Source organism: Tupaia chinensis, unplaced genomic scaffold (assembly GCF_000334495.1).
Source record: "Tupaia chinensis unplaced genomic scaffold, TupChi_1.0 Scaffold000213_1, whole genome shotgun sequence".
Lineage (NCBI taxonomy): Eukaryota > Metazoa > Chordata > Mammalia > Scandentia > Tupaiidae > Tupaia > Tupaia belangeri.
The window spans coordinates 859,265-873,974 of NW_006159688.1; the positions used below are offsets into that span (position 1 = coordinate 859,265).

General features: G+C 39.2%; 1 protein-coding gene across 2 annotated transcripts in view; it reads right to left on the reverse strand.

The window, feature by feature from the left end:
* The window catches only part of PATL1 (PAT1 homolog 1, processing body mRNA decay factor), a 50,877-nt gene that overhangs the window by 12,975 nt on the left and 23,192 nt on the right, over window positions 1-14,710 (reverse strand). The window contains exons 10-15 of one of the 2 annotated variants that reach the window (XM_006147400.3): window positions 7,425-7,602; window positions 6,415-6,538; window positions 4,683-4,780; window positions 4,094-4,153; window positions 3,034-3,182; window positions 895-1,054 (exon numbers count right to left, since the gene is read on the reverse strand). In XM_006147400.3, coding sequence (XP_006147462.1) covers window positions 895-1,054; window positions 3,034-3,182; window positions 4,094-4,153; window positions 4,683-4,780; window positions 6,415-6,538; window positions 7,425-7,602 — 769 coding nt within the window. The remainder of the gene's footprint in view (window positions 1-894; window positions 1,055-3,033; window positions 3,183-4,093; window positions 4,154-4,682; window positions 4,781-6,414; window positions 6,539-7,424; window positions 7,603-14,710) is intronic. The other variant, XM_027771430.1, reaches the window with a different exon arrangement.

Sequence of the window (14,710 nt, forward strand, 5' to 3'; positions counted from 1 at the left end):
GGCTGAGTTACCTGTCTTGCAAGTAAATTTATTTTTTTCGAAAGAGTAATTTCATTCATTATTGTTATTTTTTTGATTTGACCAGAGAGAGAGAGAGCAAGTTCCCAGGCTCAGGACTAGAACCGTAGTTGGTCATGTGGGAGTCCAGTGCCTTAACCACCACGCCATCTGCCAGCTCCTTCCAAGAAATTTTGATAGAGATCACATCTTCACAATGTGTCAGATAAGGAGTTGGTAGGTGGTGTGGTGGTTAAGGGTGTTGGACACCTACATGGTTGACCACAGTTCTCGTCCTAGTCCCAGACTTGCTGGCTTACTCTCTCTCTCTTTCACTCTGTCTGTCTCTGGTCAAATTAAAATAAATAAATGGATAAAGTTAAATAAAAATAATTCTTTTTTTTTTAAAAAAAGAAAACTATGTTAGGTGAAATGGCATTGTTGTTTCCCTCATGTTTGGAAACATGGTCTTTTCAACCAAACATGAGATTTAAAAATACAGGCCTGAACTGGTCCTGTAGCCTACTGATTAAGGAAGCCAGATCCCATATAGCCTCACCATGGTATGAATCCTGACCCAGAGAGCCTGAAACACACATCGGGCATGTGCATGGGTGCCCAAATCCTGACAGGATAAAGAAATGGAGATGGATTATAGAGTGACATACCCCATAGGGGAGTACTTTCCTCCCTGTCTCTGAAAAGTGCACGTGCCCTCTGACAGTCCAAAATAATTACAAGCTTGAAGTACTGTAAGATTTTGCTTTAAATAATCAATCCCACTGCCAAAGACTAGATCAAAATACACAAAAGGGAACAGAAGAAGTGAAGCTTTGATTCTAGACATCTTATCCACTATGAAGACTCAAAGGGAAGATGCCTCCCATGGTGGATTACCTCATCTTGTGCATCCTTCTTGATAAGGAAAGGGAGATTCCTGGCTGTTGTCATGAGAATGTCAGCTGCTTGCTCTGTGGAGAGGAAAGGAAGGATACGGGCAACCATTCTCTTCCCTTTGCGAATACACATGATCTGTACAAAGTGGTCATCACTTGGCCTGTAAGAAAAGAAAAAATGCCAACTTAGGTCAGCAGAAGCAATGTAAGAATCTTCATTAGTCCCTCTTAGATGTTACAGAACAAATATACTGGATTCATTTTCATGCTACAATTACTTGTTTGAAATCATGAGAACTCTCCAACTAACTCAAACCAAATAAAAAGTAAATTGCCAGGTTTCATAAATGTAGAAAAATCTTTTCACAAATTATATAGTTAAAAACACTTGGTCAAACTACATGTAGCAATTTTCCTTTACTTATCACATGGTTGATACAGCAATATCTCAACAAATATATATGAGAGCACAAAGAAGGTCATTCAAGACCAGCAGGTGGTGGTGTGGTTGGGGCACTGGACTCCCACATGGCCAACAGCACTTTTGAGTCCTTCTTTTCTCTTCTTTCGTCTGTCTCACTCTAATAAAATTAAAAAAATAAAAACAAAAACAAACAAACAAAAAAACCCAATAAATAACAGTTTTGAAAAAGTCATCCAAAATCTCAGGTAATTTTATTAGTGTTACTATTTTCAAAAACATTTGCCATGTATTGTAGTTTTTCTTTCATAAAAAAGAAAATGGTTCCACAGAATTCATAAAAGTTTGTAAGTTGACCTTTTTCACTCAACTTCTAGTGATCACTTTTCTATGTCAATATACTTCAACTATGTACAGTGTAATATCTGTATAACATTCCAACCTAGGGAACCAGCAGTTAGCGTAATGGCTATGTCGCTGGACTCCCACATGGTCGACTGTGGTTCGCATCCTGGACCCAGTGGCTTAAAACCCATGCCGGGCGCGTGTGCATGTGTGCCCAAGATCCCGAGAGAAGAATGGAGAAGGGATTGTGGGATTGTGGTGTGGCCATCCCCTCTGGGGGGTGATTTCTCACTTTCTGTCTTTCTGTCCCTGTCTGTCTGGCAAGTGCACGTGCCCTATAGTGAAAAACCTCTCAAAAAAAAAAAAAAAAATCCAACCTACAGATGGACCATACTTAACCTATCTGTCTTATCAGTTCCAAAAAAGGTGTGTTGAGGGGCCAGCAAATGGCGTGGTGCTGGACTCCCACATGGCCGACCGTGGTTCGATACCTAGACCTGGTGGCTTAAAACTCACACCAGGCTCACGTGCATGTGCGCCTAAACTCTCAGGAGAATAAAGGAGAAGGAACTGCAGCATAGTCATGTCCCCAGGGGGTGATTTCTTACTTTCTGTCTCTCTATCTCTGGCAGATGCATGTGCCCTACAGCAGAAATCTCTTAAAAAAAAGAAAACAGGTGTGTTGAAAAAGTGCTTGTTTTTGTTATTTTGTGTATGTCCTAGTTTAAAAGCAGCAACTATTCCCTTGAATGAGCAAAGAGAAAGGGAGTTATTAGGAGACACAATCCTCTTGAATTCATCAAATAAGCATTTGGGAATTTAAAAGCATTTACCATTAGCAAGATTCTGTTCCACTTAACAGGTATGAAAAAGACAGCAGAGATCCAGAGAAAAGCATGTTAAAGAATTTAGTCTCCACTGAAAAACTGACTAGTCTCCATTGCATATAAATATTCTATGAAAACACTCCAAAGTATATAAAAATATTTACACTTTCCTATCTTAGTAGGAAAATGACATAATAAAAACTACAAGTTTGAACATGCTAGTAACTACGAACCATTTATAATCTGTAAGCTCAAAAGCAAAAACCCATTAATGTTTCCAATGTGTCTCCAGCACCTAGCACAGTCCCTAGTAGATACTGAATATATGTTTGTGGAATAAATCAATTCAAGATAAACAGATTGTGTTGTTGGCTGGATAGATTATATGTTTTAATAGGAAATGGCATTTGAGCTAAGACAAAGGGATAGATTCTGAGAGTAAAGAGATACTAGAAAAGGTACCCCTAGGCAGAACTGTGTAGAGCTAGTTAGGCAGAGGAAGGACTCCAGCCGGTGTCATGTTTTCCTCAAAGTGCAAAATGCTTACCTCTCCTGTCCAGGCAGTTTCCCTCGTAAGTTCTCATACATGCTAACAATTTTGTGCTTTCTTTCATCCATCAAGGCAGGTCGCTCTTCTTCTAGACTTAGGAGATAACGCCTTTCGTAATCCTCCACGTCAAGGAGTAAACTATAAGTCTATAGGAGATACAAAGCAGTCCACACCATACTAGGTCAGGATCACAAAGAACTAGATAAAGAACTCCACAGTTTAGAACCACCAGATAAAAACAAGAGTGAAAACTCGTAAAACTGAAGCTTTTTTGTCTTTTAAAAAAGCAACTTTTTTTTTGTTTTGTTTTTTTGGAGAGGTTTTTGCTATAGGAGGCGTGCGCTCGCCAGACAGACAGACAGAAAGCGAGAAATCACCCCTAGTGGTCCCTAGTCTATGTTGTATGGTATTGCAAAATGGTATTTATGCTTTACAAACTCTCTCTCTCTCTAAAAAATATTATTTCCTTACCATCCAGAATAATACACATACCCAGGGAGTACCTAACAAATATCTGTGAACTGACTTAATTAGTCCACTGAGAGAACAATGTAATTTTTACTCTGAGTTCACCAGACTTAGAAGGGTGACCTGCTCCAAGAAACTCAACTACTGGGACCAGCAGTTGGCATATCACTGGACTCCCACGTAAGTTGACTGAGGTTCGAGTCCCAGACCTGGTGGCTTAAGTTCACACTGGGTGCATGTGCGTGCATGTCCAAGATCCTGAGAGGAGAATGGAGAAGGGATTGTGGCATGGCCATCTCCCACGGGGATGATTTCTCACTTTCTGTCTCTCTCTCTTTCTGGTGAGCGCACACGCCCTGTACCAAAAATCTCTTAAAAAAACAAACAAACAAACAAAACTCAGGACTCCAAGAGAGATATACTACAGTCCTTTTGAGAGTACCCTTGTAAACATTAGACACTTAAAAATATATTCATTAATTAAAATAAAAAACATTTGATTGATTGTTCACTTCTCCCTTCTTATATGTACATACACATACAACAATTCCTTATTTGAAGCTAACTATAGCAACAAATTCTAACTTACTTTCTCAATTATGACAAGGGTTTTTCTTCTCTTATCCCGAACCTGTTTTTCTTTTGTCTCCTAAAAAAATAAGATTATTCGATGTAAATTTTTAATAGTGATTAAGTATAATGCATTTATGATTATACTTTGAAAGGGTATCTTTACTCTCTGAAAGTTAATAATCTAAAATGACACTAGTGTAGACCAAGTTCATAGAGTTGACTGAATCAATCCACACATAAACCATTAAATGGAATTCAAAGATAGGCAAAAGGTTTATGGGCTGTAGTAAGGAAAGAAGATGATAAAATTTTAAAACTCATGGAAAATACCAATGGTTTAAAATAGCAAACTGGAGTAAACAGATGCTATTTATAACAAAAGTTACCTAGCCTAAAGATTCTTGCCACCCTTGACCCTGCCTCGCTGTCTTATTAATAATGAAGGTGTTACTATCTCAACACATCAGCAGAAAACAGAATGCTTTGACATGCCAGGTGGAAAGCTCTAGATTAGACTACAGCAACTATGCCCAATCTAATCTCTTTCCAAAAGAGATGGTGATGACCCTAGATAGTCTTCAAAACATGATTCTGTGGATACTTACATCATCCTCACCCCGAGATGTCACAACAGCATCGATCATTTTTCGGGGATTATTCACACTAGATACGGTAAGTTTTCCCAAAGATCCCTCAAATTGCACTGCAAGGAGAAACAATTTCCAGCAACATAAAAACTCAGCAGTGAAGGCAGGCAGCACACCTAGATCTTTGCTGTTCTTTACTCATAGTCTAATGACTTCCTTCAAGGTTTTATGTATTTAAAGAAATGCCTGGGGCCAGCAGGTGGTATGGTGGTTAAGGTGCTGGACTCTCACTAGGCCGACCATGATTTGAGTCCCGGACCTGGAGACTTGCTTTCCTACTTTCCCTTTCTGTCTGTCTCTGGTCAAATTAAACAATAATGGTGATGATAAAGGAAATAAAATAACTATTTTAATAAATAAAATTTTAAAATGAAGCTATCCCTTACTCTTGCAGCCTCGCTTCCAAGATGACCAAGAAAAGAATGAACAATGGTCATGTCAAAGAGGGCCGTGGCCATAGGCAGCCTGTTCACTGCATGAACTGCACCCGATGCATGTTTTTAAAAAGTTCGTCATCCAAAACATAGCAGAAGCTGCAGTAGTCAGGGACATCTCCAAAGTTACAGTCTTCGATGCCTATGTGCTCCCAAAATGACATATGAAGCTACATTACTATGTGAGTTGTGCCATTCACAGTAAGGCAGTTGGGAACATGTCTTATGAAGCTCAGAAGGACCAGATAACCCCACCCCAATTTAGACCTGTGGGTGCTGCCTCTTGCCCTCCACCAAAACCCAAGTAAGGGGCTGAATCTTCAAGGAATGAAGAACTGTCCTCTGGGGGGAACCAGCAGATGGCATAATGGTTATGTCACTGGACTCCCACATAGTCAACCATGGTTCGAATCCTGGACCTGGTGGCTTAAAACTCACGCCAGCACGTGTGCTCAAAATCCCAAGAGGAGAATGGATTAAGGCATGGCCATTCCCCTGGAGAGTGAGTTCTCACTTTCTCTTTCTCTGTCTCTCGTCTTTCTGGTGAGTTCTCATGCCCTAATAAAAAAAATCCCTCCCCACCCCCCCAAAAAAATAACCCTGTCCTCTGGGAAAAATTAAAACGTAAATTATACATTAAAAAAAATTAAAAAAAGCAATCCCTTATCAAAATATATCCTTTCTCTTTTTTTTTTTTTGTTACAGTAATAGTCAAAATAAAAATCACATTCCCCTTCTCTATTTTAGGGGTATCAAAAATTATAATAGGTATAAAAAAACTATGTTATCTCAGGTACAAAAGTATTCAAAAGACCATCTGTCAAATCATTCCTACCATGCTTGAATAAAGACTGATATTTGTACTTATTAAATACAATGGTACTTTGTTTTATGTTTTAATTTGCCAGAGGAATACCAGAGTCAGGGGTTGGGGGAGAAGTACCCTCCAATGGGGCATGGTCAGGCCTGGTCAGGCCACACTCTCTTCTCGACTTTTCTATCATGTAGGGGTCCGGGGCACATGCACATACCCAGTGGGCTTCTCAAGCCACCAGGGCTGGGATCTGCCCTGTGAGATCAGCCATGTGAGATATAGCCGACTTAATCACTAGGCCTCCAAGTCAGCCAAGATAATGGTACTCTGTAAATAATTTCCAAACATTTCTACCTATCCATCCACATGTAGTTATCTATATTTTATCTCAACAGCAGCTTCTCAAATTTCTCTTATTATTGACTGAAAATGAAAACCTTACCTGGCTTATAGGCATGCTCCAACTTGGCCACCTGAGGGGTGATGAGCTTGGTGCGCTCCTTTTTAGGTCCATCCCCTTGCATTTCTTCAGCAGCTGACAGTTTCTCCAGTTTTTCAAAGTAATTCTATCACGTGAGAAGATGATTTCAGTTGTAACTCAGGCACAGAGTATGGCTGCTCTTCACCACTAAACAATGAACTTACACCAGTAGCAGTAATACAGCTTGCAATCAATGTACTAATCTCCAATTTTTGTTAGATTGGTATAAACTGATCAGAAAATCCCAGCCTTTAAAAAGTGAATCATCGGGAACCAGCAGTTAGCGTAGTGGCTATGTTGCTGGACTCCCACGTAGTCGACCGCGGTTCGTGTCCCGGACCCGGTGGCTTAAAACTCACGCCGGGCGCGTGTGCGTGCATGCCCAAGATCCCGAGAGGAGAATGGAGGAGAAGGGATTGCGGTGTGACCATCCCCCCTGGGGGGTGATTTCTCGCTTTCTGTCTCTATGTCTCTCTCTGTCTGTCTGGCGAGCGCACGCGCCCTACAGTGAAAATCTCTCAAAAAAAAAAAAAAAAAAAAGTGAATCATCAATGGAAATGTCTTTAAAATTAGACCATGAATATTCTTAATTAAAAGATCCATATTATTGATGCCAAAGGGATTTTAAAATGTAGGTAAAGGACCATTTGTATCTAAGAAGTTAAAGGCATATAAGTAAATGTCTTGGTCAATAGCCCAAGAGGTTCTTGAAAAGAGAACAGAATTTCCTCATTGAATTCTGATGTAACAGATATTTAAAAAACTTCCTAGGAAATGCATATTATGGAAAAACTACACATAGATTTCAATTTTTTTTTTTACTTGTACCTTAATTATATTTCCCATGAACTTTTTGAAGTTCTGGTATACCTAAAAACAGTTTTACCAATATTTAATATCACTAACATTTAAATGCACAGCCTCCCTAGTGTATGGGGATATACTGGGTCAAAAACAACAGAGTTATTGACCTGGTAATAAAAATCATCCAGGTAGGGATCAGTGCTTTGTAGCTGCATCATCTGAATTTTAGAAACCCAATCCTTCTCCCGCTGCAACATGAGATTGGCATATGGATCCTTCCGGAGATGGTCTTGACTGCTCCGGTGGCTTCCTCTGTCTCCTGCACCATTGAGATTCCGATGCTGACTGAAAACAAACACACTTCACTCAGTACAAGGAAGCACAGTAATTATGTCTTTTAACCACACAGGAATAAATCAGAGCCCCACAACAAAAACATTCCCCTTTGTTTCTGTTAAAAGAGTGACAAATGGGGCCAGCAAATGGCATAATAGTTATACCACTAGACTCCCACATGGCCGATCATGGTTTGAGTTCCAACCCTGAAGGGCTGAAACTCAGGCCAGGTGTGTGTGTGTGTGTGCATGCCCAAAATTCTGAGAAGAAAAGAGAAGGGATTACGGCATGGCCATCCCCCCTTGGGGGTGATTTCTCACTATTTTTCTGTCTCTCGGGTGAACACACACACTCCACAGCAAAAATTTCTCTTGGAAAAAAAAAAAAGTGAAAAAACAACTGAATCTTAATATAATTAAAGAGGAAAGTAATATGCTATATATGATCAAGGAAATAAAACTAAGAATCTGAGTGCCTTACCATATGGTGATTAATTTTATCTATAGACTTTTGTAATAAGCCCTACAATAATCCTTCAAGGCAGATAGTTTTCTTATCTCTACTTAAGACTGAGGTCAAGAGAGATCAAGTAATTTGTCCAAAGTACATCTGCTGGCAGAATGATAAATTTAAACACAGGCCAAACTGACTTTTTTTTTTTTTTTTTTTAATTTGAGAGAGGACGTATACAGAATGCATTTACTGGAGAGACAGACAGATAGAAAATGAGAAGGCACCCCCCCCCCTACCAAGGAGAATTTTGACACTGCAGTCCCTTCTTCATTTTTCCTTCTTTCAAGATTTTGGCCATACACACAACATCCACTCAGCGTGTTTCTCAAGCTGTCAGGTCTGGGACTCCAACTGCACAGCTGACTACGTGGAATCCAGCTGCCTTAGACACTATGTCACCAGCTGGCCTCTGAATCTAAATAATTTTAACTTGTTAAAAATCATGAAACTTTGGACCACCAGGTGGTGTGGCAGTTGAGGCAGCTGTATTCCATATGGCTGACTCTGCAGTTCAAGTCTCAGACTCAGCAGCATGAAAATCAGGCTAGGCATGTGTGCATGTGTGTCTTGAAGTCTTGGGAGAATAGAGGAGAACGGAGTGTGACATGGCCATCCTCACTGGGGGATGATTTCATATTATATATATATATATATATATAAAGGCAAAAGAAATACATAAAACCTTTTCTTTATTTTAAAGAGGATATGTGTACTCACCAGAGAGAGACAGAGAAAAAGAGAAAGAAAGCACTACCCTGTCCCCCTGACAGGAAAAGTCATATCACAGTCCTTTCTCCATTTCACTCTTTTTTGGGAGTCTGGGCATGCACCCAGTATTTCTCAAGTTGCCACATCTGGGATTTGAACCATGCAGCTGGTCATATGGGACCCAGCTGCCTTAGCCACTGGGTGACAGGGCCAGCCCCATAAAATAAACACAGAGAAAAACCCAGCAGACACTACTAATAAATACCGGCTTTTGTACTACCTAGACTTAATGAAAGTTATGTTAACGTGATACAATGTTACATTTACAGTTGAAGGACTCCCCTTTTGCCACCCCCCCCTAGAACCCAGTTTCCAGTTTTCTTCCTTTACAAAGGAATCACTATTCTGTTGTTGGCATGTATCCCCCTGAAATGTCTTTATGCTTTTATTACTTGTGTGTCCATCTTGAGGTATTACACAGTATTATTTTTGTGCCTTTAGGTTTTTATGTAAGTTGTAATAAACATGTGACTCTGCTCTTTCCTTCTTGATTCAATATCATGCTTTTCATATTCAATCTCCACTGATGACATGGCCAGGAATACATACAGAAAAGTAGAACTGCGAGGATGTGGCATGGCCATATTTTCTACCTTACTACTTACTGTCAGATTCTCTCTCAAGAAGCTGTACATCTCATCCCTGCCAAAAATGACGGTGTTCAGTGCTAGATACATCAAATTTTGCCTGTCTGATGATGTTAATATAGTAATCTGATTTTTATGATATAGGAAAGTTTGAGTATCTTTTCATTTTTATGAGTCACATGGGATTTTCTCTACTGGGAATTGCATATTAATGCTTTTCATCATATAGAAGTTTAATATTTCAAAAGAGACAAGTATACTTACTAATCTTTAAATAATGATTTAATTAAATAACTTATTATTATTTAGCTTGAACAGAGAGAGAAAGGGAAAATGAAAAAGCCAGCCACCAGGTTTGGGACTTGGAACAGCAGTTAGCCATGTGGGAGTACAGCACCTTAACCACCATGCCACCTGAGAGACCGCAAATATACTAATCTTTCTATCGTTTATACTTTTTGTGTCATAGAGCCCATATACATCAATACAACTGTATTACATGCAAAAAACATTCTGGAGTATCTTTTAAAGTGAGAAAGCATCATGACACATACTTACAGAACAATAAAATTGAAGACTGAAAAAAAAAAGTTATGTTTAGCTTCCATATTTTGTACAGGTGAATAAAGAATATAAGTTCTACAAAGGTAGGGGCTTTAAGTGTCTTGAATTATCTATCCAATTTTAGCTGTCATCATTTTTTAATTTGACCAGAGAGAGGAAGACAGATAAAAAGAGAGGGAAAGTGAGAAAGTAAGCGGCTAGGTCTAGAACTCAAACTGCATTTGGCCATATGGGAGAGAGTCCAGCGCCTCAACTACTATGCCACCTGATGGCCTCATGTCTTGTTCTTTTAATCCCCAAACCTACCGTGGTTCTTGTTATATAGCTGGGGACACATATGTTTATTCTGAAACAACAGGGCATGGACGTCATATTTTTTTACACCAAAACAAGCTTGTATTTTAATTCCATTTTCCGTGAACTTTTTGAAGTAACCCTGAATTGCTTTTGCTGTATACCATATGTTTTGGTATTTGCATTTTCATTTATCTCAAGAAAATTTAAAATTATCTTCTTCGGGAACCAGCAGTTAGCGTAATGCCTAGGTCGCTGGACGCCCACATAGTCGACCGCGGTTCGTGTCCTGGACCTGGTGGCTTAAAAGTCACACCAGGCGCATGTGCGTGTGTGCCCAAGATCCCGAGAGGAGAATGGCGGAGAAGAAATTGCGGCGTGACCATCCCCCTGGGGGGTAATTTCTCGTTTTCTGTCTCTATGTCTCTATCTGTCTGGCGAGTGCACGCACCCTATAGCAAAAACCTCTCCAAAATAAATACATAAATAAATGAAAATAAAATAATCTTCTTCATTTGCTCACTGACCTAGTAGTCACTAAAAACATGCTATTTATGGGACCAGGAGATGGTGAAATGGTTACATCACTGGAATCACAAGTAGTCAACCATAGTTCGAGTCCCAGATCTGAAAGCTAAAACTCATGCTGGGTACATGTGTGTGTGTGTGCCCAGTATGAGAATGGATTGTGCTGTGGCCATTCCCCCTTGAGGGGGTGATTTCTCACTTTCTGTCTCTCTGTCTCTCCGGAAAGTGCACGTGCCATATAGGAAAAATCTCTTAAAAAAAAAGAATGATGTTTAGTTCCCATGCTCCAGGAATAAGGTATGTGTGTTTGAAACTTTAAGAAGGTAATGGAGGAGTTGGTAGATAGCATGGTGGTTGGGGCGCTGGACTCCCACATCATCAACCATGGTTTGTGTCCTGAAGCTAGTGACTTGCTTTCTCACTATCCTTCTCTCCATCTCTCTCTGGTCAAATTGAATAATAAAAAATAAAATTAAATAAATAAATAATTCTTTAAAAAAGGGAAAGTAATGAAAAACATGTACTATGAAGAAACTATGCATGGATATCAAAACTTTTTTTACGCTAAAATAAACCCATACTTTAACTCCACTTTTCCATGAACTTTTTAAGGTCCCCATGTGTTTGCTGGATGAAAATTAAGTAATTAGAAGCAAAAATAATAACCATTGATGGAGGCAAGGAAACATAGCCTTCTTGAAGACAACTTCATAGCTCCTGAGAACTAGCCATTTCAGGGGAAACAGATGAATGAAGATTTTCCACTGATAATTCAGCCTCGAGCACACAAACTCGCGTGGTAGGAAGAATCCTTTCAAGCCTCCTGTCTTGGTATCTGCTGTCTTTTTCTCACTCTACCTGTTTCTTTTTCTCTCTCTCTCTCTCTTTTTTTTTTTTTTGGAGAGGTTTTCACTATAGGGCGCGTGCACTCGCCAGACAGACAGAGAGAGACATAGAGACAGAAAGCAAGAAATCACCCCCTAGGGGGGATGGTCACGCCACAATCCCTTCTTCTCCATTCTCCTCTCAGGATCTTGGGCACGCACGCATACCGCCCAGTGTGAGTTTTAAGCCACAGGGTCCAGGACGCAAACCGCGGTCGACTACGTGGGAGTCCAGCGACATAGCCATTATGCCAATTGCTGGTTCCCTCACTCTACCTGTTTCTGTCTTCTCATGTTTTTTTGTAATTTTTCCTTTTTTAAAAAAAATATTTTTTTGAGAGGTTTTTTGCTATAGGGCGCGTGCACTCACCAGAAGGACAGAGAGAGACTGAGATATAGAAAGCGAGAAATCACCCCCCGGGGGGAAAGCCATGCCGCAATCCCTTCTCCTCCATTCTCCTCTCGGGATCTTGGACACGCACGCACACGCGCCCAGCGTGAGTTTAAACCACCAGGTTCAGGACTCGAACTGCGGTTGAGTACATGGGAGTCCGGCGACATAGCCATTACACTAACTGCTGGTCCCACCTTTTTAAAATTTTTTAAGGCAAAGCTTTTTATTAAATTTTTTTTAGTTTTTTCTCTTAGTTTTTTCTTCTCTTTTTCTAATTCTTATTTTTGTTGTTGTTGTTGTTACTGTTATTTCTCTCTGTTTCCTTTTCTGCACTCTCCTCAACTTCTCAGATTGAACTTCCAGTTTGGGAAGAAACACACCATCCATCAGATGACTAGAAATCACCACAGAGCCAGAAGAAACATGGGAAAGCCAGAAAATACCTCTCCTCCAAGGGAAAAGAATAGCTCCTCTTTATCCACAGACAGTTCAATGGAAATGTCTGATAAAGAATTTAGATCATTCATAATGGCGAAGCTAACAGAGATGGAAGAGAAGAGATAAAATGAACTGCAGAAGAGGGAGGAGAAAGGAGCTGACGAGTTCCAGGAGGTGAGGAAAATTCATGAAAGATCTAGAAGAAGAATTACACACTTTACAAAAGAATCAGATGGAACTGTTCGAGATGAAGACTATAATACAGGAAGTCAAAATCTCCCTTGAAAGTATTAAAAGCAGACTAGATCATACAGAAAATAGAATCTCAGATGTAGAAGAGAAAAAATGCTGGCCTAGAAAAATCCACCACGAAGACTGAGAAAATTGCCCCAAAATTTGAGAATGATATACGAGAAATACTAGATACCATCAAATGTCCAAACATCTGGATAATAGGCATCCCAGAAGGTGAAGAGACTCATAAGGGCATTGATAACCTATTCCATGAAATCCTGCAAGAAAACTTTCCAAACCTAGAGAAGCACTCAAGGATTCAGTCCCAAGAAATACAAAGGACCCCAAATAGAATCACCCAAGAAGACCTTCTCCAAGATTATAGCCAGACTGACCAAAACCATAGACAAAGACAAGATATTAAGATTGGCAAGAGAAAAATGGCAAGTTACCTACAAAGGATATCCCATCAGACTAACAGCGGATCTCTCACAGGAAATAATGTGAGAAAGGACAAAATAGGAAAATATTTTCAAAGTGTTAAGGGAAAAGCAATTTCAACCAATAATACTGTACCTGGCAAGATTATCCTTCATATGGGAAGAAAAGACAAGAACATTCTCAGATAAACAAAACTTGAAAGAATTTACCAGCACCAGACCAGATCTTCAAGAAGTTCTTAAGGGAGTGCTATGTCAGTAAAATTAAATGCAGACACACAGAAATAAGAGTTCAAAAACTAAGAAAATGGGCGACTTAATTGTAGGGACAAGTCTGGAATTAAATATTATATCCCCGAATTCAATAGGGAAGATCGAACTGCAATAGATGATAAAGTACATGAGACTGAACTGGTGAAATAGGATTCTGTGACTTGACAGAATATTGCTGCTTTTCTTCTAAGCTTTGTTATCCAGTTTTAAGGATTTTTGTCTTGTCTTGAGCTGTCAATACGTTCATGTACCTATTATCTGAACTGAATACTAACCTGTTTCTAGGTTTTAAGTTTCAAGGAAATTTCCTTATCAGTTCAAAACTGCTTTTCTTGAAATTACCAGCTGAACTTGTTATTTAAAGTAGTTAGATTACTGGGGCCAGCAAGTGGCATGGTGGTTAAAGGTGCTGGACTCCCACATGGCCGACCACGGTTCAAGTCTCAGACCTGGTGGCTTGCTTTCTCACTTCCTCTCTCTCTCTCTGTCTCTCTCTGATCAAACTGGAAAATAATAATGATAATAATAATAAATAAAGTTAAATAAAATAATTCTTTAAAAAAATAGATTACTTACGAAATTGTGTGATCAACAAAATGTGGAGGGGAAAGGGATTGAAGAGAACTATGAACATCAGAGATAGTGTGAGAAGAGGGTGGGAAAAGGCAGATATGGGGTAAAAAAATAAAATAAAATAATATATATATATAGTTTCATATATATATATGTAAATATATATATATGAAGCTAGAAATGGAAAATTATTGATAACATGCATGATTAAGCCACTATGTAGTTTATTCTAGATGGAAAACCACATTTGGTATGTTGTGACAATGCTTAGGGGATGAATGTAAATTAATTAATTAAATAAAAAGTTTCAGGAGGGAAAAAATACCCACAAAAACTGTTTTTATCGAAATTTAAAAAAAATGAGTATTTGATGATTACAGTAAACTATATAGCCCTAACTAGGTGCTACTTTCTAGTATGTTCATTCTACTCACTGAGGTTTATGCCTAAAGTCAAACTTGTGTTCATATATATGGATACATCAGTTGCACTTGCTATTGGAAATATTTAGACTAATTAAGTTCATGAGCAAATCAATTAAATGGGGGGAAGAGGCATTGAAAGCAACCATGGATACCAGAGACAATGTGGGAGGAGGGGGAAACACAGCAGAAGGGGAAGGATAGG